Here is a 22,102-nt window from a genome sequence, read left to right on the forward strand (position 1 = left end):
ATTACTGGTATGTTAAATATTTAGTGCAACATCAAATGGCAAATTGATGCAACCAGCATTGTGAAATAGCCTCTAGGAAGGGAAGAAAGCCTTGCACGGAGAAGCCAATCCAAGACAGTAATGCTGGGTCGTGTTTATTAGGGAAATAACTGAAAACATTTAGCAACGTTTTTACAGGAAAACAAAAATGTAGGTTTCTTATTGGACAAGTCCAGGTGACCCCTCCCTGTTTCAGTCCAGTATCTTCCATTTGGTGCCTAATGAACACCAGCCAGGACAGTATGCTGGAGGTATAATTATGCAAAGTATCTCAATCACACATAGAAATTCTGACAGTTTAAAATTAACAGTATCATAAAACACAGCAATATGGAAATGCTCTATTCTTTTAAGTTTATGGCCAACGGTCATTCATTTATCCTTCCTCTAGTTTCAGCTACTGATTCCCCCAGGAAATTAATATTCAGGACAGTTTTATAGAATATTTAATCATATGCATGTCATCAACAGCCATCACATCTAACATACACTGTCAGGACTTTATGTACTCCCACGCCCAATGTTCAACAACCCCCCCACAACTTTATCACAGGATAACGCTTGAAACTAAAATATATATGCATGTACAATATACAGGTGACAAAATAAAGGAAACACCAACATAACGTGTTTTAGTAGGGCGTTGGGCCACCGCATAGATTCTACAAGTGTCTGGAACGCTATTGGAGGGATGCGACCCCATTCTTCCACGAGAAATTCCATGATTTGGTGTTTTCACCGCTCCAGAATTTCCCATAAGTGTTCAATTGGGTTGAGACCTGGAGACATGGTATATGGTTTACATCGTTTTCATGCTCATTAAACCATTCAGTGACCACTCATGCCCTGTGGATGGGGGCATTATCATCCTATGGGGGTATAGCCATGGTAGGCAAAATAATGGCCGGCCCAGCATTTTTATACATGACCCTAATTATGATGCGATGTTCATTTCTTAATTAACTCATGAACCACACGTGTGGAGGCACCTGCTTTCAGTATACTTTGTTTTACTGAAGTGTTTCCATTATTTTGGCAGTTACCTGTATATACTTCTGTGGTCATATAAGCGCTATGTATTTGGGACAGTGGGTTGGCTGGAATATCGGTCAAAGCAAAACATCTCTGGATAATTTTGATAAGGGAACGGAGGGAAAATTCATACAAGGAGAGAGTTCAAATAGATGTAATGGACAGATATGAAAGAGAGACAGACTAAAGGAGGTTGTGTGTTGAGGATGGAGACAGCGAGAGAGAGAGACAGATAGAGTCCTCAAAGGTCTCTATCCCTGACCTCCGCCCGGCGGGAGTCTGTTCTCCCGTTCTGATCCCTGCTGTCCTGCCGCTGCTCCGAGGATCCCCTCTTCCTGCTTCGCTCCCGTGAACGGTCTCTGGAGGAGCGATCGCGATCCCTAGACGACCTGGAACCGTAAACACTGTCTTGTTACACACAAATCTGTGTGTGTATGTCGTGTGTATATATTATGATAAGAAGCTTTATGATTAAGTGTGCACTTGTTTAAGTAATGAGATGGAACTTGTGTATGTGTACACTCCTACTTGTGTCGGGAGCTGGGCTCGTGGCTGTGGCGGCCGCCCTTGCTGCGGGATCGGCTGCGGTGGCGTCGCCGCCTCTCCCGGTCCCTGGAGCGCGAGCGGGAGGAACGCCGCTTCTCCCGAGACGAGGAACGCGAACGGCGTCTCCTACGGTCGCGAGAGCTGGACCTGCAGCATGGACACAGAGAAGTGTTTTATACAGCAATAAACTAGGAGATAGTGTATTCAATAGAGTTCATGTGGCAGTAGATGGCTGGTGGCCCATACTAACCTTCTATGTTCCCTGCTCCGTTCCCTGCTCCGTGATTTGGTCCTATAAAAAGTGACAGAAAACAATTGATGAGATGCCACAGTGAAAATATCTGCATTTGTCTCCACATACAGTACATGGATTGATTATATTTTCCAAGAAGTGCTGCAATCACCACCGACATGTGTATAAAATCTGCCTACATCAATTTCATGATTTTTGCAAAGTTAAGACCCACTTCTTCTTCATCTTCTCCTCCTTCTCTCTCTCTTCTCTCCTCTTCAGACGATCCTGGTTCCTCTTCTCCTGCTTTTCCAGGACGGTTTTCTGATAGAAAATGGTCAGCAATGACATTAGCCTCAGTGTTTATATTAAAATGTCTTCATTCATACATATCTTCGTTAATACATTATAATGTCAAAAAGAATGTCCTTGCTGCAAAATGTAAATTAATCCCAAAAGGGAGATGTTTCCTGTACTTTAAATCAAAAACAAAGTCCCTGTGGAATCCTCAAAAGGGGAAAGCAGTCAAAAAAAAAATCCCCTTTTGAGGATTATACTTCCACATCTCGCTAGGTGTATTCAGTAACCTATTTGGTCTGAGGTGGTTCAGAGCATACCTTCAGGGCTTCCAGTTTCTCCCTGATCTGGATGAAGCCCAGGTGCAGCTTCCCGCCAAAGTGGTCGGCCAGGCGACGGTCGTTGTCGTGGAGACCCAGGTAGGCCGAGCACACCTCGCAGACACGAAGCTTCTGCTGCTGGAAACTGGAGGCAGGCATGGAGTTTCTGTACTCCTCCTGAGAAGGACAGAACCGAAGAGATGGAGAAAGACGAGTCAGGATAGGAAAGGGGGTTCGAGTTCAGTATGGCAAAAACAAAGTGAAACCGGATGGATCCACCTAAACTTGTCCAATAAGAAAACATTTAATTTCCCATTGCAAAATGTTTTTGATACATTGTGCCCTACTGAACACGACCCAGGTCTACATTCAAAATCAAATCAAATTTTATTGGTCACAGATGGTTTGCAGATAGCGAGTAGAGAAATGCTTGTGCTTCTAGTTCCGACAGTGCAGCAATATCTAACAATTCCACAACAACTACCCAACACACACAAATCTAAGTAAAGGGATGGAATAAGAATATGTACATATAAATATATGGATGAGCGATGACCGAGCGGCATAGGCAAGATGCAATAGATGGTATATAATACAGTATATACATATGAAATGTGTAAGACAAGATATGTAAACATTATTAAAGTGGCATTATTATAGTGACTAGCGATCTATTTATTAAAGTGACGTATTCAGTAACCTATTTGGTCTGAGGTCTGTATTCAGTAACCTATTTGGTCTGAGGTGGGCTAGTTTGATGGAAAATAAACACACTGTGAGTAAAACAACACCTCCTCCTCACCTCAGCGTCCCTCTTCCTGCTGCGCACTTTCTCCACTTCCTGTAGGACCTTCTGGGCCTCATCCACATTCCCCTCGGCACCCAGCTGCTCTGCCTTGGCCAGGAGCTTCCCAATCTCCTCGTTCAGCTCGTGAACCGTCTCTGCCTTGAGAATAACAAACACAACACAAGTCAACAACAGCATAAAATGTGTCAAAATCAAAGATTCAGTGAACAAGGTTAATCTTGCCCTCACCTTTTCAGCCACCTCCGCACTGATCTCGTCTTGGGTCTCAACCAGTCGTTTCTTGGCCAACTCTGTTCTCCGGTCGCAATCGGCAATGAAAGACTCCAGGTGGTCCACAGCCTATTGTCGACAATAGAAAAGTAAACTCCATATAAGTCAATGGAACACAGACTGCTGCACTGGTAAGATGAACTGGAAGAAGTACAACTAACTTGCCCGAGGGGATAAATTAAGTTGTTTTTAAAATCGAGCAGTGGATTTCACTTACGTCAAGCTCAAAGAAGAGGTCTCTCTCCTTGGAGGCAATTTCATAGTCGGCCCGGAGTGCCAGGTCGTGGGTCTTCGCACATTCTCCCAGATCCATACGCTGTTGATGAAGTCAAAGTCAGCCAGTCAAGACACAGCCATAGATCCAACATAGTCTGCAGTGAACTACTTTAGAAGTCACAAAATATTCAGAATAGATCAACCACTATTACTGACTACACTTCAACTGCTGATTCAATCATCATGTACGGGTAACAGAAATGGTCCCTGGCAAAGAAAGAGACCAAGGCTCTAAATTAAATAATTTAATTGGTAGCACTGGTGCTCCCAACTTTAAAAAGTTATGAGTACCACATCAAATTTAGGAGCACCAGAAAATAAATATATATTTTTTAATTGATTGATAGCCTATATTGAGCCTTATTTTGAAGCACACATTATGCCCTACAAACTAATATGTAACCCTTGAAAGATATATGTTTATTATAATAGCTAAAATGTTCATACAAATACCTTGCATTGAAATACAAAGTCACTTGGAATAGTAGGTATCTTCATTGTGTTAAAAGCACTATTTCCTATTGAGGCGATTTATATTAAATTCTACACTGTCTCTTTAAGAAAGTCAAGACAGTGACATGCAAGAGATTTGTCATAACCAGGGATGCAAACTGGCAAAGGTCCAAAAAGGTGGAGAAAAAATAATAAATGATGCACGGAAAAGTGAAAAATCAGTGTAAAATAAAATAGAATTCACATATTTTCAGAGTAGGGTTGTAACAATACCAAAATTGTACTAACGATGTGATACCAGGCCAAAGGCCTCCCTGTGATTGGGTTCCAAGGAATGTATTAAGGAATATACAGTACCAGTCAAAAGTTTGGACACACTTACTCATTCAAGGGTTTGTCTTTATTTTCTACATTGTATAATAATAGTGAAGACATCAAAACAATTAAACAACACATATGGAATCTTGTAGTAACCCAAAAAAATGTTAAACAAATCAAAATATATTTTATAAACACTTTATAAGTGTTTACGTTCAGCAAAGTTAACATGTGTAAATATTTTTATGAACATAACAAGATTCAACAACAGACAAACTGAACAAGTTCCACAGACATGTGACTAACAGAAATGGAATAATGTGTCCCTGAACAAAGGGGGGGTCAAAATCAAAACTAAGTCAGTATCTGGTGTGGCCACCAGCTGCATTAAGTACTGCAGTGCATCTCCTCCTCATGGACTGCGCCAGTGCTACGTGCTCAATGGGTTTGAGATCCGGGCTCTTTGCTGGCCATGGCAGAACACTGACATTCCTGTCTTGCAGGAAATCACGCACAGAACGAGCAGTATGGCTGGTGGCATTGTCATGCTGGAGGGGAATGTCAGGATGAGCCCGCAGGACGTGTACCACATGAGGATGTCTTCCCTGTAACGCACAGCGATGAGATGGCCTGAAATGACAACAAGCTCAGTTCGATAATGCTGTGACACCACCTCAGACCATGATGGATCCTCCACCTCGGTCCCGCGCCAGAGTACAGGCTTCGGGGTAACGCTCATTCCATCGACGATAAACACAAATCTAACCATCACCCCTGGTGAGACAAAACCGCGACTCGTCAGCGAAGATCACTTTTTGCCATTTCTGTCTGGTCCAGCGACGGTGGGTTTATGCCCATAGGCGACGTTGTTGCCGGTGATGTCTGGTGAGGACCTGCCTTACAACAGGCCTACAAGCCCTCAGTCCAACATCTCAGCCTATTGCGGACAGTCTGAGAACTGATGGAGGGATTGTGCGTTCCTGGTGTAACTCGTGCAGTTGTTGCCATCCTGTACGTGTCCCGCAGGTGTGATGTTCGGATGTACCGATCCTGTGCAGGTGGTGTTACACGGTCTGCCACTGCGAGGACGATCAGCTGTCCATCCGGTCTCCCTGTTGCGCCGTCTTAGGCGTCTCACAGTACAGACATGGCAATTTATTGCCCTGGCCACATCTGCAGTCCTCATGCCTCCTTGCAGCATGCCTAAGACACGTTCACGCAAATGAGCAGGGACCCCGGGCATTTTTCTTTTGGTGTTTTTCAGTAGAAATGCCTCTTTAGTGTCCTAAGTTTTCATAACTGTGACCTAATTGCCTACTGTCGGTAAGCTGTTAGTGTCTTAACGACCGTTCCACAGGTGCATGTTCATTAATTGTTTATGGTTCATTGAACAAGCATAGGAAACATTGTCTAAACCCTTTACAATGAAGATCTGTGAAATCATTTGGATTTTTACAAACCATCTTTGAAAGACAGGTGAGTTGATTTGATATTCTTCAAAGTAGCCGCCTTTTGCTTTGACATTCTCTCAACCAGCTTCATGGGGTAGTCACCTGGAATGAATTTCAATTAACAGGTGTGCCTTAAGTTCATTTGTGGAATTTCTTTCCTTCTTAATGCGTTTGAGCCAATCAGTTGTATTGTGACAAGGTAGGGGTGGAATACAGAAGATAGCCCAATTTAGTAAAATACCAAGTCCATAAAGGGTGGCTACTTGAAGAATCTCAAATATATTTTGACTTGTTTAACACTTTTTTTGATTACTACATGATTCCATGTGTTATTTCATAGTTTTGATATCTTCACTATTATTCTACAATGTAGAAAATAGTCAAAATAAAGAAAAACCCCTGAATGAGTAGGTGTCCAAACTTTTGACTATTACTGTAAATGCATAACGGTCTGCATTTTCATTGTGACAATAAGGTGACAGCACACTAGGCCTATATGAAACCATCTTTAGCCTACTCTTCAGACAACTTTACACACAGCCCACACACTCTTCCCAAAAGTTAGGCACCAAACATAATTTAAGGAACAGCAGAAAAATATACTGATTTGATTTAGCTTAGAATTACATTGATTAGGCATATGATTCGTACCTTTAAAGCATCTGAGTAGACCATCTATGCATTTTATTTTTTTCCTGTGCCATCCACTTCTGTGCATAGCTACGGTATCATGTTGTTAGCTAGCTAGCCAGGTAACATGACTAAACAAGATCGTTATCAAACCAAAAACTTGCAGCCAGCGACATGGTTTATAAAAGTATATAAAACGTGCACCAATTCACAGTAGAAAGGGGAGAAGGTAGCTCTGGTAATATGGGGCATAACTTTTTAGTTTGGGCTAGATACTCGTGGATTTCAGTAATGTAAAAGGCACAAGCATGGCTGTCACTGTGCTCTATTTTTCCTCTGTGGCAGTGGTACTTAGAGGCTACGTGACAACGAAGTCAGACTGGCCTGCTTGTTCTTACAGGCGAAATTAAGATACGTATCCACTTCGCTCGCACTGCAAGCCGCGCTAATATTTTAAACAAATGTAACATAAACCCCAGCTCATCCCAGCTCACCATCGCGGCTAAATAACATTTTAAAACTGACGGAGAGGCGCAGAAGGAAACGACGGAGAGAAGCAGCTAAGTAGGCTAATGGCTGGTTAGGGGGATGCGGCTGGCTGCTCACAGCTGTCACAGGTGATATAGGATGAAGCACTCATTCTGATATGCCGTTACACTCCGAACTCTGATATTCTATTTGTAAGATGCATTCGGTGCTCAGTCATTGATTTCGAGAGAGAAGGTAGTGATCACACAGGGAGGAGATATGGTCGGGCCTCTTCTATAGCTCAATGGGTGCACACAGAAGTTAAGTATAATTGAGTTGCTTATGGCAGACTGCAGTACCCTAGTTGGCCTTCAACTGGAGTTACTCAATGAGGGGGCAACACTGAGCTAGCGTGTAACATCACTTCCAGGAGTAGCTCAAACTTCGTATGTTGTGTCTCCAGGAGACGCGAACTTAACAGACTTCATTTGGCTTCAATGTGTTATTGAGTCTTCACATAGGAATGAATGATGCCATGTGATCGATGGCTTTGTCCATTCGTATATACACAGTGTACAAAACATTAAAAACACCTTCCTAATATTAAGATTCATCCGCTCTTTTGCCCTCAGAAAAGCCTCAATTCGTTGGGCCAAGGACTCTACAAGGTGTCGAAGCGTTCCACGGGGATGCTGGAACATGTTGACTCCAATGCGTCCCACAGTTGCGTTAAGTTAGCTAGAAGTCCTTTGGGTAGTGGACTATTGTTGATACACACAGGAAACTGTTAAGTGTGAAGAACCCAGCAGTGTTTAAGTTCTTGACACAAACTGGAGCGCCTGGCACCCACTACCATAACCTGTTCAAAAGGCACTTAAATATTTTGTCTTGCCCATTCACCCTCTTAATGGCACACATACACAATCCATGTCTCAATTGTCTTAAGGCTTGAAAAGCCTTCATATGTTTCACCTGGTCAATCTATGTCAGGAAAGAGCAGGTGTTCATAATGGTTTTGTACACTCACTGTAGTCATTGGTAGCAGATGTATTGTTGCCCGTTAGTTTACTCCAATCGGGGGGGGGGCATTACAAATGACGCAAAATTATTTGGCTAGATTTTGGGTTCAATATGCAATATTGAAGCTGATCTACCCCCCCACAAAAATAAAGAGATTTGTCCTTCATTCATTGATCTCCTAAAGGAAAAAAATTTAATTCTAAGAAGCTATCCCTTCTTTCTTTATGTGCCCCCAAATGTTTAGCTAGCTAATGAGTTTACAAATGGTTAACGCCTTGTTCAATCATGTTAACGGCCCGTCAGTCGTTTCAGAATAGCTGCGACATGGTATATGCCCCTAGAGAGAATTATTATTATTTTATTTTTTTAAAATAATAATTTAAAAAAATTAAATTAAATAAATAAAAATCACCGGTAATAACCATTCAAAGAAGTTTGGGCTAGCAAAGCCTAATCATTACAATAATTATTGTCTGCGTGATTTTTTTCCTTGGCGCTCTGGTGCTTCCATATAAAAGTGTAGGAGAATATAAGACCAAAATGATCACACTTTAGAGCCCTGGAGGCAGAGACAGCGAAAGTAGGGGTGCAGCAGCACCCCCTGTTTTGCGCACCTTTGAAGTTCAGACGGGAACAGTAATAATACCTGAAGTCTGGACACTGACTGTAGGCTCATATGTAGACCATTAACTCTTGCATAATTAAGTGTATTGCAGTAAAAGGACCCACCAAATGTTAATATTGTCTCATCCAAGATCAACTTAAATACTATCAGAAACATGGTGGATCGTTTTCACAGCTTTTCATTTCTTTAAAACTGGTCAAACTGATGACATTATGACATTATGTATGTACAATGCCTTCAGAAACTATTCATACCCCTCGACTTAATCCATATTTTGTGTTACAGATTGAATTTTGTGTTACAGATTGAATTGATAACTTTTTCCGTCACCAATCTACACACAAAACCCCATCGCAAAGTGAAAACATGTTTTTGTAACTAGGCCACTCAATGTGGTCTTGATAAGCAACTCCAGTGCACATTTGGCCTCGTTTTAGGTTATTGTCCTGGTGAAAGGTGAATTTGTCTCCCGGTGTCTGTTGGAAAGCAGACAACCAGGTTTTCCTCTAGGATTTTGCCTTTCCTTAGCTCTATTCCATTTCTATTTATCTGAAGAACTCCCTAGGTCCTTGACAATGACAAGCATAACCATAATGCAGCTAATGTGTATTTTTCCAAATACAGTACATTCGGAAAGTATTCACACCCCATGACTATCCACATTTTGTTATGTTACAGCCTGAAATATCACATTCACCTAAGTATTCAGACCCTTTACTCAGCACTTTGTTGAAACACCTTTGGCAGCGATTACAGCCCCGAGTCTTCTTGGGTATGACACTACAAGCTTGGCGCAATTGTATTTGGGGAGTTCCTCCCATTCTTCTCTGTAGATCCTCTCAAGCTCTGTCAGGTTGGATGGGGAGTGTCGCTGCACAGCTATTTTCAGGTCTCTCCAGAGATGTTTGATGGGGTTCAAGTCTGGGCTCTGGCTGGGCCACTCAAGGACATTCAGAGACTTGTTCCGAAGCCACTCCTGCATTGACTTAATTGTGTGCTCAAGGTCATTGTCCTGTTGGAAGGTGAACCTTCATCCAAGTCTGAGGTCCTGAGCGCTCTGGAACAGGTTTTCATCAAGGATCTCTGTACTTTGCTCCGCTCATCTTTCCCTCGATCCTAACTAGTCTCCCAGTCACTGCCGCTGAAAAACATCCCCACAGCATGATGCTGCTACCACCATGCTTCACCGTAGGGATGGTGCCAGGTTTCCTCCAGACGTTACTCATCCAAGGGCTTGTAAGTAAGCATTTCACAGTAAGGTCTAATGATAGGAATTAACAGAAAATGTACTACTGGTGATATACAGTGCATTTGGAAAGTATTCAGACCCCTTCCCCTCAAATCTACACACAATACGAAAACAGATTGACATTTTTGCAAATGTATTAAAAATAAACAAATACCTTACATAAGTACTCAGTACTGCTATGAGACTCAAAATAGAGCTCAGGTGCATCCTGCTTCTATTGATCATCCTTGAGATGTTTCTACAGCTTGGAGTAAAGCATCTGAATACTTTTAAAAAACTTTTTATTTTCTACATTTGCTGAACTTTATGAAAACCTGTTTTTGCTTTGTCATTAAGGGGTAGTGTGTAAATTGATGAGCGGAAAAAAACTATTGAATCAATTTTAGAATAAAGCATTAACTTAACAAAATGTCTGAATACTTTCCGAATGTACTATATGTAATGGGGAAGTGCGTATAGAGATACATATATTTGCTACTGCTCGACAAAAATAATAACAATATTGGTCGACCAACAGCCTATCGACCAAACAATCGACCAGTTGACTAATTGGGGTCAGTCATAATTTCTTAGCCACTTATTTTTTGCCATTTTACTTTAGTGCCTTACTGCAAAGGGGATGCATGTTTTGGAATATTTTTATTCTGTACAGCCTTCCTTCTTTTCACTCTGTCATTTAGGTTAGTATTGTGGCGTAACTACAATGTTGTTGATCCATCCTCAGTTATATCCCATCACAGCCATTAAACTCTGTTTTAAAGTCACCATTGGCCCCATGGTGAAATCCCTGAGCAGTTTCCTTCCTGTATCTATGTAGTGACTGGGTGTATTGATACACCATCCAAAGTGTAATTAAAAACTTAACCTAGAGCTGGGCGATATGGCAAATCAATTACCACGATATCTATATATTTTTTCATTCAATAACAATAATTATCACGATATTAATCAAATAATGTATAAAAGGTGCATATCTGCGTCAGACTCAAGAATGCCTGAACAAACCGAAGGCTTTAATGTATCTTATGTATTGTCAGAAGTAGAACTCACAAATAACATTAACTCCACTTTTATTAAAGCTATAAAGCCTTACAAGTTATGAACAAGAAATAAAACCAAAAAGTGCAAGTCAATGTGCATTATGACTGTTAGACTAATGGCACATCACAGTTGAAGTCGGGGTAGTTGTCTTAGAAAGACAAGTCTGTCTATGGTCTCTGGCTTTAAACAGGTCACCATGTTGCCACCTGTGCTAAAAACACTGAAGGGGAGCTGGTCGCAGGAATGAACAGGCAGCGCTTTGCCAGGTGGTTGACTTTGGAAAGTTTCTGGGGTGGATTGTCCACCAGTCCAGGTGATTGGTTTCGCTGTCAGCATCAGGAGACTGAAGGTAGCAGCTGAGTTCCTTTTCTACCAGCTGGATTTCAGTAAGACCTGTGGTGGTGGAGCATGACTTTTTGAAAGAAAATGCCCAGTGACTTTCTCTTTTTAGCTGGCAATTGTGGTGAAGCAGCAGCAACGTCTCCCTGTGCTGGGCTTGGGTTTTCATGTCCCTCATTGACTATCTCTGTGACAGCTCTTGCTCGTGTTGATATAAACCGAGGGTCGACTAACAAGGTTATGTCCAGGAGGTCATCTGTGGATAGGTCATCACATTTCTCATTCACATAGTCCATGACTATCGTTTATGGTTTGGGTGAGCTCCGTTTCATGACGTCTGTATTGAACAGGTGTAGTACCGGCTTCAGGTAAGACACACTGACATAAATAGTCACCAGACAGAGCATTTGTGAATTCTAGGAATGCCTGGTTGATGAACTCAAGATCATCTATATCTGTATAGGTGGGAGTTAAGTGCCGGGTCTTATTGTCACTGGACACGACCAGTGAAATGACTTTCTCCTGCTCCAGGACTCTATGCACCATCTTTTGACGTGATCCCCACCTGATAGGTGACTCTGTCACCAACTTATGCTGGGGTAGGTTGCGTTCTTTTGAGCAACTGCCAGGTCTCTGCTCTTTTTCCACGAATAGGAAAAGGCACCTACCACTTTCTTACACACTCCAATTGCTTGATCTACCCGTTTGTCTCGACCCACTCTCTCTAAGAGAAATCAAGAGATTTTAATAAAAATGTTAAAAATCTCAATTCTCTCTTTAGTTATGTACAAATGTAATATTTTACTTAATCAGTTGATGAAAAAAATGCACATTTAGTTTCATCTTACCAACCACTTCAAATATACACAATTGACAAGGTTACTTACCAATGGCCAAGTGCAGACAACGTCCAACACATTGCAGTCGGGTCCATTTGAGCGGCCTGTACCACGTTCGCACCCCTATTCGTTGTAATGCAGACCTGTCTATCTTGACTGAGTCCCCAGGAGGTGAGTGTCAATGCTATAGCTTCAGCTGTTTGGTTGTCGGGAAAGTATGATGTTTGAAGGCATTTATTTTGAAGATTCCACTCTGTCAATATAGCGGATAGTGAGGCTACTATAAGGCTCTGACGTGCGACTAGACCAGAGATCGGTAGTAGTAGAAAAATATGTAAAATCTGTCTTGAGCTGTTCAACTTTTCCCCTACACTCGGCGTAGAGTTTAGGCAGTGCAGTGTGAGAGAAAAGTTTGCGGCCAGGGACCATGTACCTGGGGTAAATTAAATTGATAAGCCTCTTGAAACCTTCCTTTTCGACTGTGCTAATTGGTAGCATGTCCTTAGCAATGCAATGCATAATAGCATTTGTGATGTCTTTGTCTTTTCGATGTTTGCTTGTAGGGCATAAAACGCTGTCAGTGTTGACTGATTCGGGCAAACATCCCTAGATTGGCTGGTGCTTGAGGGGCTTTTATCAATACCGTGGCGCAAGCTCAAACTTCCTGCATGTTCCAAAGAGCGATTTTGCTTCAGACGGTGAAAAAGGTTTGTCGTATTACCAGAATTGGTAGCCACCGGTCTACGGCACAATTTGCACAGAACATTGCTCTGCTCTTTGTCGGACATAAAAAAGCCAAAACAAAATGACTGAAACAGTTTAACCCTTTTTATCAATAATTTATTCGTTGGAAGCTGCTCCTCCATGGCTATCGCTGCCACTGTTGTCACCTACATCACTCATCTTTCGAGGTTAACAGTGGCTACTCCATCACTCGAGGTGCTAAGTGGTTTTTAGTGGGCGTATACCTCTCCACGTGCATATTGTCACTTCTCTGCATGTTCCTGCTGTGTCACAGAGGTGAAATGGACTGCTGTACCTAATTATTCTATATCGACATTATCGAAAATGAATCTAAACGTTTTTATTTCGTTATTGAGGGAAGTAATTACCTCGATAGGGCTGGGCAATATATCAATACCTATCTTAACCATGTGCAAAGGAATATTCAATGTCTCCTTTTTCTATTTTTACCCATCCACCAATAGGTTTTTTAATTTCACCTTTATTTAACCAGGTAAGCCAGTGAAGAACAAGTTCTCATTTACAACTGCGACCTGGCCAAGATAAAGCAAAGCAGTGTGACACAAACACAGAGTTACACATCGAATAAACAAATGTACAGTCAATAACACAATAGAAAAGTCTATATAAAGTGTGTGCAAATGAAGTAAGATTAGGGAGGTAAGGCAATAAATAGGCCGTCGTGGCGAAATAATTACAATTCAGCAAATAAACACTGGAGTGATAGATGTGCAGAAGATGGAGATACTGGGGTGCAAAGGAGAAGAAAAAAATATATAAATCAAATAAATAACAATATGGGTATGAGGTAGTTGGATGGGCTATGTACAGGTGCAATGATCTGTAAGCTGCTCTGATAGCTGATGCTTAAAGTTAGAGAGGGAGATATGAGTCTCCAGCTTCAGTGATTTTTGCAGTTCGTTCCAGTCATTGGCAGCAGAGAACTGGAAGAAAAGGCAGCCGAAGGAGGACTTGGCTTTGGGGATGACCAGTGAAATATACCTGCTGGAGCGCGTGCTACGGGTGGGTGCTGCTATGGTGAACAATGAGCTGAGATAAGGCGGGGCTTTACCTAGCAAAGACTTATAGATGACCTGGAGCCAGTGGGTTTGGCGACGAATATGAAGCGTGGGCCACCCAACGAGAGCATACAGGTCGCAGTGGTGGGGAGTATATGGGGCTTTGGTGACGAAACGGATGGCACTGTGATAAGACTACATCCACTTTGCTGAGTAGAGTGTTGGAGGCTATTTTGTAAATGACATCACCGAAGTCGAGGATCGGTAGGATAGTCAGTTTTACGAGGGTATGTTTGGCAACACGAATGAAGGATGCTTTGTTGCGAAATAGGAAGCCGATTCTAGATTTAATTTGGATTGGAGATGCTTAATGTGAGTCTGGATGGAGAGTTTACAGTCTAACCAGACACCTAGGTATTTGTAGTTGTCCACATATTCTAGGTCAGAACCATCCAGAGTAGTGATGCTAGGCGGGCGGGTGCGGGCAGCGATCGGTTGAAGAGCATGCATTTAGTTTTACTTGCATTTAAGCGCAGTTGGAGGCCACGGAAGGACTGTTGTATGGCATTGAAGCTCATTGGGAGGTTTGTAAACAGTGTCCAAAGAAGGGCCAGAAGTATACAGAATGGTGTCGTCTGCGTAGAGGTGGATCAGAGAAACACCAGCCGCAAGAGCGACATCATTGATGTATACAGAGAAAAGAGTCGGCCCGAGAATTGAACCCTGTGGCACCCCCATAGAGAATGCCTGAGGTCCGGACAACAGGCCCCTCCGATTTGAAACACTGAACTCTATCTGAGAAGTAGTTGGTGAACCATGCGAGGAAGTCATTTGAGAAACCAAGGCTGTTGAGTCTGCCGATAAGAATGTGGTGATTGACAGAATCGAAAGCCTTGGCCAGGTCGATGAATACGGCTGCACAGTATTGTCTTTTGTTGATGGCGGTTATGATAACAGGTCACCTAACAGTACAAACTCTGAAGATAGATGGGGGCAATCAATTCACATATGGTGTCCAGGGCGCAGCCGGGGTCTGAGGGGGGTCTATAACAAGCGGCAACAGTGAGAGACTTATTTCTGGAAAAGTGGATTTTTAAAAGTAGAAGCTCGAATTGTTTGGGCACAGACCTGGATAGCATGACAGAACTCTGCAGGCTGTCTCTGCAGTAGATTGTAACTCCACCCCCATTGGCAGTTCTATCTTGGGGGAAAATGTTATAGTTGGGGATGGAAATTTCTGAATTTTTGGTGGCCTTCCTAAGCCAGGATTCAGACATGGCTAGGACATCAGGGTTTTGGCGGAGTGTGCTAAAGCAGTGAAAAAACGAACTTAGGGAGGAGGCTTCTAATGTTAACATACATGAAACCAAGGCTTTTACATGAAACCAAGGCTTTTACGGTTACAGAAGTCAACAAATGAGGGGCCTCCCGGGTGGCGCAGTGGTCTAGAGCACTGCATCGCAGTGCTAGCTGCGCCACCAGAGTCTCTGGGTTCGCGCCCAGGCTCTGTCGCAGCCGGCCGCGACCGGGAGGTCCGTGGGGCGACGCACAATTGGCATAGCGTCGTCCGGATTAGGGAGGGTTTGGCCAGTAGGGATATCCTTGTCTCATCGCGCTCCAGCGACTCCTGTGGCGGGCCGGGCGCAGTGCGCGCTAACCAAGGGGGCCAGGTGCACGGTGTTTCCTCCGACACAGTGGTGCGGCTGGCTTCCGGGTTGGAGGCGCGCTGTGTTAAGAAGCAGTGCGGCTTGGTTGGGTTGTGCTTCGGAGGACGCATGGCTTCGACCTTCGTCTCTCCCGAGCCCGTACGGGAGTTGTAGCGATGAGACAAGATAGTGATTACTAGCGATTGGATACCACGAAAATTGGGGAGAAAATTTATAATAATAAAAAAAAAAAGAAGTCAACAAATGATAGCGTCTAGGGTATAGAAGTGGAACTGGAGGCTACAGGGCCTGGGTTAACCTCTACATCACCAGAGGAGGAGTAGAATAAGGAAACGTCTAAAGGCTATAAGAACTGGTTGTCTAGTGCGCTGTACGGTATTCACTACTACACTGGGCGAGCAGGGGACACAGCACTCAGAAAAAGCTGACGGGCCGGGGCACGTAGATGGTTCTGCGGCAATATCGTAACAGAATAGCCTGTTGAGACCACAGCAGTCCAGTCGTGATGGATCGGCAGGGCTCCGTGTCGACAATATGGCCAATTGGCAAAGGAGGTAATTGTAGACCTAGAATTAGTTGGTCTATGGGCCTCGCTCGAGGCTAGCTGGTGCTTGCTTCGGGACAGAGGCGTTAGCTAACAGTAGCCACTCGTTTTCAGCTAGCTAGCTAGGAGTGTTGATCTAGTGTAATGATCCAGTGGCAGGAATCCAGTGATATGACAGAGAAGCAGTCCGATATGCTCTGGGTTGATATCGCGCTGTGCAGACTGGCAGGTGATTGTCCGAGCTAAGGCTGGCTGATTCCAGGGAAACGAGGCGAGGACAGCTAGCCGTGGTTAACAAAAACTAGTAGCTAGTTAGCTCCTGATGGAAGTTCCAGTTATAAGGAATAAAAATAGCAGATCCGAACCACATTGGGTGATGTGGTTCGGATGTGGTCCCGTGTGGCTCAGTTGGTAGAGCATGGCGCTTGCAACGCCAGGGTTGTGGGTTCATTCCCCACGGGGGGACCAGGATGAATATGTATGAACTTTCCAATTTGTAAGTCGCTCTGGATAAGAGCGTCTGCTAAATGACTTAAATGGGTGAGGTGGGTTGCAGGAAAATATATTTCGTTTGTAGATAGAAGTGAGATTAAGTGATATATACGAAAAAAGGCTGACTATTTACAAGGGATAAGACACGGGATAAGACAAAGACAGATATACACGTCCTACTGCGCCGCCATCTTGGATTAAAATTGTTGCCCTTCATTGTAAAACCTCCCTGATCTTTATGGCTGAATCTGTGTTTGACATTTACATTTAAGTCATTTAGCAGACGCTCTTATCCAAAGCGACTTACTGCATTCACTGCTTGACTGAGGGACGTTACATATAAATTGTATGTGTGGGGTACTGAGGTGAGGTAGTCATTCAAAAGTCATGTTCACTTACTTAGGCTAGCCATAACAAATGGATTGAATATTTATTTACTTAAGACATATCAACCTGTCATTTTTAATTCATTTGTAAAAAAAATCTAAAAACATAAGTCCACGTTGACATTATGGAGTATTGTGTGTAGGCCAGTGACATAAAATCTAAATTTAATTCATTAAAATTCAGACTGCCACACAACAAAATGTGGAAAAAGTCAAGGGGCGTGAATACTTTCTGGAGGCACAAAAATCTTCCCGGTCCCTAAATGTGCTCGCTCCACAAGAGAAGCAGAAATGTATGAGAGAACTTTTCCAACGTCAACTAGATTATTGATGATGCATTCTATCGATGTAGGACATTATTCTGGTGAGCAAGGCTTTATTTGGTATTCTAGAGCAACGAGACAAGTTCACTAAGAAATAGCATACCAAATATAAGAAATGATAAGAAGAAAAATATCTAAACAAGGCTTTAAAAAAATATTTATTCCCTGCACCCCCTGTCAAAACGTATTCCGCCATCCCTGTCTGGAGGAGACACAATGGAAGAAGAGAGTGCTGAGTCTACTTACGGTCCCGGAGAGGATGTCGTGGGGACAGCAGTTCAGGAGATGGCTTTTGCAGACCCTCTCATCAGTGAATTTGACCCTCTGCCGCGTCTCATCCCCTGAAACAGTACAAAACCAACAGTTAGAAAGACCTCACATACTCATCCACTAGAGCGAGGTATCCAATGCTTCAGCATAACTATGTTTGCCCATATTAGGGTAAAGGGGCATAGATTTGACAATTTTTACAATTGCATCTTGGGATTCTCCTTATTGGGGTGATATGAACAGATACATTGAGCTACAATGTATCGTACTGACAGAATGTGTGCCTTTGGACAGTATTCACGACATCCACTTGGGGCCTGCATTGGGGCCTGAGTGGCGTGTCCCTGATGGCTTGATGTATTTTCTGCCGTGACTTGGAGGCTTACCTTACCAGAGCCTCGAAACTACATGAATAATGTAATAATATAGGCCTACGTTTGGCTAAGACTCAGAGTGACTTTCCACTCTCGTGTCTTTCTGAAAGCACTTGTTCAACTAAAGAATATTGGCCTATAGAAAAACAACATGGTAGTAAGCTTACTGTATGGGTGTTCTTATGATTGACATGGACAGGTTCATCAGGCTACCTTGGTCTCATGGCATTGTCATTCAGCTTAACTGGGCTGCCTGTGTCACTGTAACAGCTGTTACTGTGTCAGCTAGATCTCCTCCTAACTTCAACAAAATAAAAGGCCATTAAAAAAAGATTTTGGCTTAGCCTATAGTTGGCGCCAACCAAGTCCTTGACACAAATGGAACATAGAAAATAATAAAACCAAGAAGGGGGGAAAAAAATGGTAGTTTTATACACACTGCGAGCTGCAACATATACTGTACCCATCTGCATCTTCAAGACCTCAGCTGCAGAATTTTAAACCCACGGTAGAAAAGTATAAAATGGGAACTGTTTTCTTGCCCATACCTGTAGTAAGGAAGTTGATATGAATGACACACAAGTCAGATTGTATTGCTTGACAATAGACGTCTTCCTTGACAATAGACGTCTAAAGCTCCTTGGCTTTCAGTGCAACCAGACAATGTCTTAGTTCAGGCTGCATGTACTACTTCCAAATTGTAATTCAAAGAGTCATTGAAGATTTTAATATCCTTGTTGTGATGCTAAAAAAAAGTACAACAACTTCCGGAAAGCAAACAATTGTTTGGATTACTATTGTTCATAACAGCTTTAAAAATCATGTGACTCACGGCTCGATGAACATGAGGCTTTTCTGCAACTCCTTTGCAGATTGAAGTAGGCTGGCAAAGATACACTGAACCTTTATGAATAAAATAAAGGGGCCACAATTGTTCAATTTGTATGCAACATATGTCGGGAAAAATTTGAATTCATCTCAACACTCACACACAACCCCACTCGACAAACTCACTTTGTTAGTCTGATTAAGCCCAAAGAAGAACCATGGATTGAAGTCAGTTTATCCGACTTTACGTTACCATTGCAGACATGACATCCTTACTAAATGGCGGCTGTTATGTTTTTAATGTTTGTATCCTTGTAGCCAGATACGTCATTTACTATGGAAGTGGTGCTTCTACAAATGCTACACAATATAGTAGATACTGTGCAAGGTATGACTAACAGTTTTAAGCTCCTGTCAATGTACAAAAATATTGTGCTAGTTCTACTTTCAAATTTTTTGTTTACTATTTGCATCAGCTTTTTTAGTATTTCCAACATGATGTATTCTTATTTATAATATACTTAATATAGTGTTTGTTAAACACCAAAGGTTAAAGTCCAGCATCTAAAAAAATTCTTAGATCACACTTATTTTGATCAATTCCAAAACGTATTATTGGTTAGATATACATCATATTTTTGATGAGTTACTTCTAGTGATCATGTCTTGTTAAACATTGTTTTATGCTTTAGATTATTTGCCATTTTAACCCACTTTCGCAGGCATTGTTGTGGAGCTAGAGCTGCAAGCATTGTAGGATGTTGCATTTGCTTCTGTCATTAAGGGTTGTGTGTATAACCTTGTTGATGGGGGTATTAGGTGGTCTCATCTTCCAACGTCAATTTGACCGACAGTTTTGATATCCGTTTATCATGATCCATTACCTCACACCTCATAACAAACTGCTTAATACTAACATAGAAATGTACTTTTTTCACACATGCATATAACATTGTGTAAGTGTCATAGTGTAAAAATGTTTAACTACTCACAATGTTCTAAAAACAGAGTTACATGGCAAGTTCTAATAACTTAATTCTTAAGTTAATCGAAAATATTATGAAAATGTAACTATAACATGAGTTTATCCCTGATTTTTCAGGGACCCCTTAAACTCTGAGGCCCCCAAGGGCCCTATAGTTGAGAATCACTGATCTAGACGGCTGGTCTATCAACAATTAATGGCGAAGTGGACGTCATTAGCTATGGATACAAACATTAAATCGTGAAACAACAACTAGACCGGGGCCAAATCATGAATGAGCTCCTTTTATGTCACACAAACGTCCTCTTGTACGCCATTCATTAAAGCTATGCCCATCTGACACACGACACAAAAACGAGTTTGCTAGGCTAACTGGAAGCCACACTGGCTCCATCTTTTAGCTAGCACGCTAACAAGCTAGCCACCGCCTTTTTGCTACTCACCGTCCCTCGAAGTCCCCATTAGTTGATCGAGCAAAGCTCTCATTTGAGCTTGGGCCGACATTGCTGTGGGTAAATTGTTTAAAGCTTCTCCACACAACACAGACGATAAGACAGTCTATGGAGGTGTATCCTATATTATTGATGAAATATGTTTACTCTTTGGACAGGCTTCTTCAACGATCTCGCCAGGCCCCTCTTTCGCAGTTGAGGAAATGACGACACCTCCTATTATTGAAAACACGCCCATATGCTAGAATTTGCCAATTGGAGTGACGGTTGGTAAGAAACTAACCAATCACAGCCACTTGAACGCAAGTTTTCTCATTTCACGTACATAACCAGAGAGGAAGAGGTGAAGCGAGCGGTATCAATTTCGCCTAAATCTGTCCGAAATAAAAAAAATAATGCATTTTTATGGTTTTATTTTATACCTAAACTTGTCGTCTTCCTTCCCGCAAGGGGAGAACGGACAGCCTCCCATAGCATAGCTCAGTGCTGCCACCTCTCATTGACGTCACGGAGGTTCAAGGCCGACCGCGGTACTGCAGGCGTTGTTAGCAGAAAACAGGATCTGAATGTAAAAATTGCAATCTTCGTGTGAATAAAACAATGTTTCGAAAACAATCTTGGTACCAATAATTGCTTCTAATACACCAGATGTATTGTCCTTTAACCGATTATTTTAAAATCGCACACAGAAGAAGTTTAGTTGCTAATGGCAGCCTGCAGTATCCCGGTCGGCTTTCAACTTGAGTTACTCATTGAGAGGGCGCAGCACTCATCACATCTAGCAGTCAAGGAGGGAAATGGTCCCAATCGTTTATCCACCATTCATTTTTCCCCATAGGAAATGTTAGAAACACTTAAAATAAGAGCTGTGTTTTGTGTAGGCTTTCCCTGGCATGACGTTTTGATAACAATGTAAATCTCTCTTGGACAAGGTGACTTTCATTAATATATGTGGCTCTATTTACGCTCAGACTCAAGACTACAAATCCCTGCAAGCTCCAGCACGTAATCTCCAGTTGACACCTTTGCTAACAGGTATTGTGCCAATTTAAAACTTGCACTAAACAGTTCACAGAACTGTCAATTTTAAGAAATTGGCACCATTTCCTTGTTTGACCGCTAGGTTTTATGGCTATTATGACTCATACCGTGGTTCTCTGTTCGAAACTGCTGGGAATTTAGAAATCTTTAACTTCTGATTTCAGTGCATTCCATAAAATATTAACCCCAGTCGGCGCTAGTTTTTAAAAATCCAATTTCACAGTTGTTTTGAAAGGTCATCCAACTTGGAATTCCAGGTCGGCTTTCCGACCTGAAGATCACTTGACATCATGACTTGACCTAGTTTTGTTCAGATTTCCCAGTTGCCTTGAAATCTCCATTATCATCACAGATGATCCATTATATCACAGAGTTTCTAAACCCAGAGGCACAACATCGCAAGACTTCCGTGAACGCTTGCGAAACAGACCAGGTCGGGGTTTGAAAAGTGAATGAGAATTAAAAACGTATTATCTAAAAAGGAACAACCTACATTTGAGTAGTTGAACATCAGACCTTGTGAAAGTGACAAACTGAAAGGTATTCCTTTTTGTCAAAAACTATTTTATATCAAAGGGGTGCCTTTGATTTGACAGGCTGCACATACGCAGTTTGGCACGAGACGACTGTTCGAGCCGATGACATGAGCTTTGCTAGCCAACGTCGGCATGACATCGCCTACAAGTGTGATCGGGGATTTCTAACGGAGAAGCAATTTTAGCCT

At 42.3% G+C, this 22,102-nt stretch overlaps 1 protein-coding gene across 1 annotated transcript; it reads right to left on the reverse strand.

Annotated features, from left to right (window-relative positions):
* Positions 1-108: 108 nt before the first annotated feature.
* Positions 109-20,540, reverse strand: luc7l (LUC7-like (S. cerevisiae)). The gene is made up of 10 exons (XM_039010308.1): positions 20,329-20,540; positions 17,675-17,769; positions 3,762-3,860; positions 3,503-3,613; positions 3,269-3,412; positions 2,467-2,643; positions 2,085-2,173; positions 1,868-1,909; positions 1,600-1,764; positions 109-1,460 (listed from the first exon to the last, which is right to left on the reverse strand). The coding sequence occupies exons 1-10, from the start codon at positions 20,387-20,389 to the stop codon at positions 1,313-1,315; spliced, it is 1,131 nt and encodes a 376-aa protein (XP_038866236.1). The 5' UTR covers positions 20,390-20,540; the 3' UTR covers positions 109-1,312.
* Between the last annotated feature and the right edge of the window lie 1,562 nt (positions 20,541-22,102).

The sequence above is a fragment of the Salvelinus namaycush genome, chromosome 16, assembly GCF_016432855.1.
Source record: "Salvelinus namaycush isolate Seneca chromosome 16, SaNama_1.0, whole genome shotgun sequence".
NCBI lineage: Eukaryota > Metazoa > Chordata > Actinopteri > Salmoniformes > Salmonidae > Salvelinus > Salvelinus namaycush.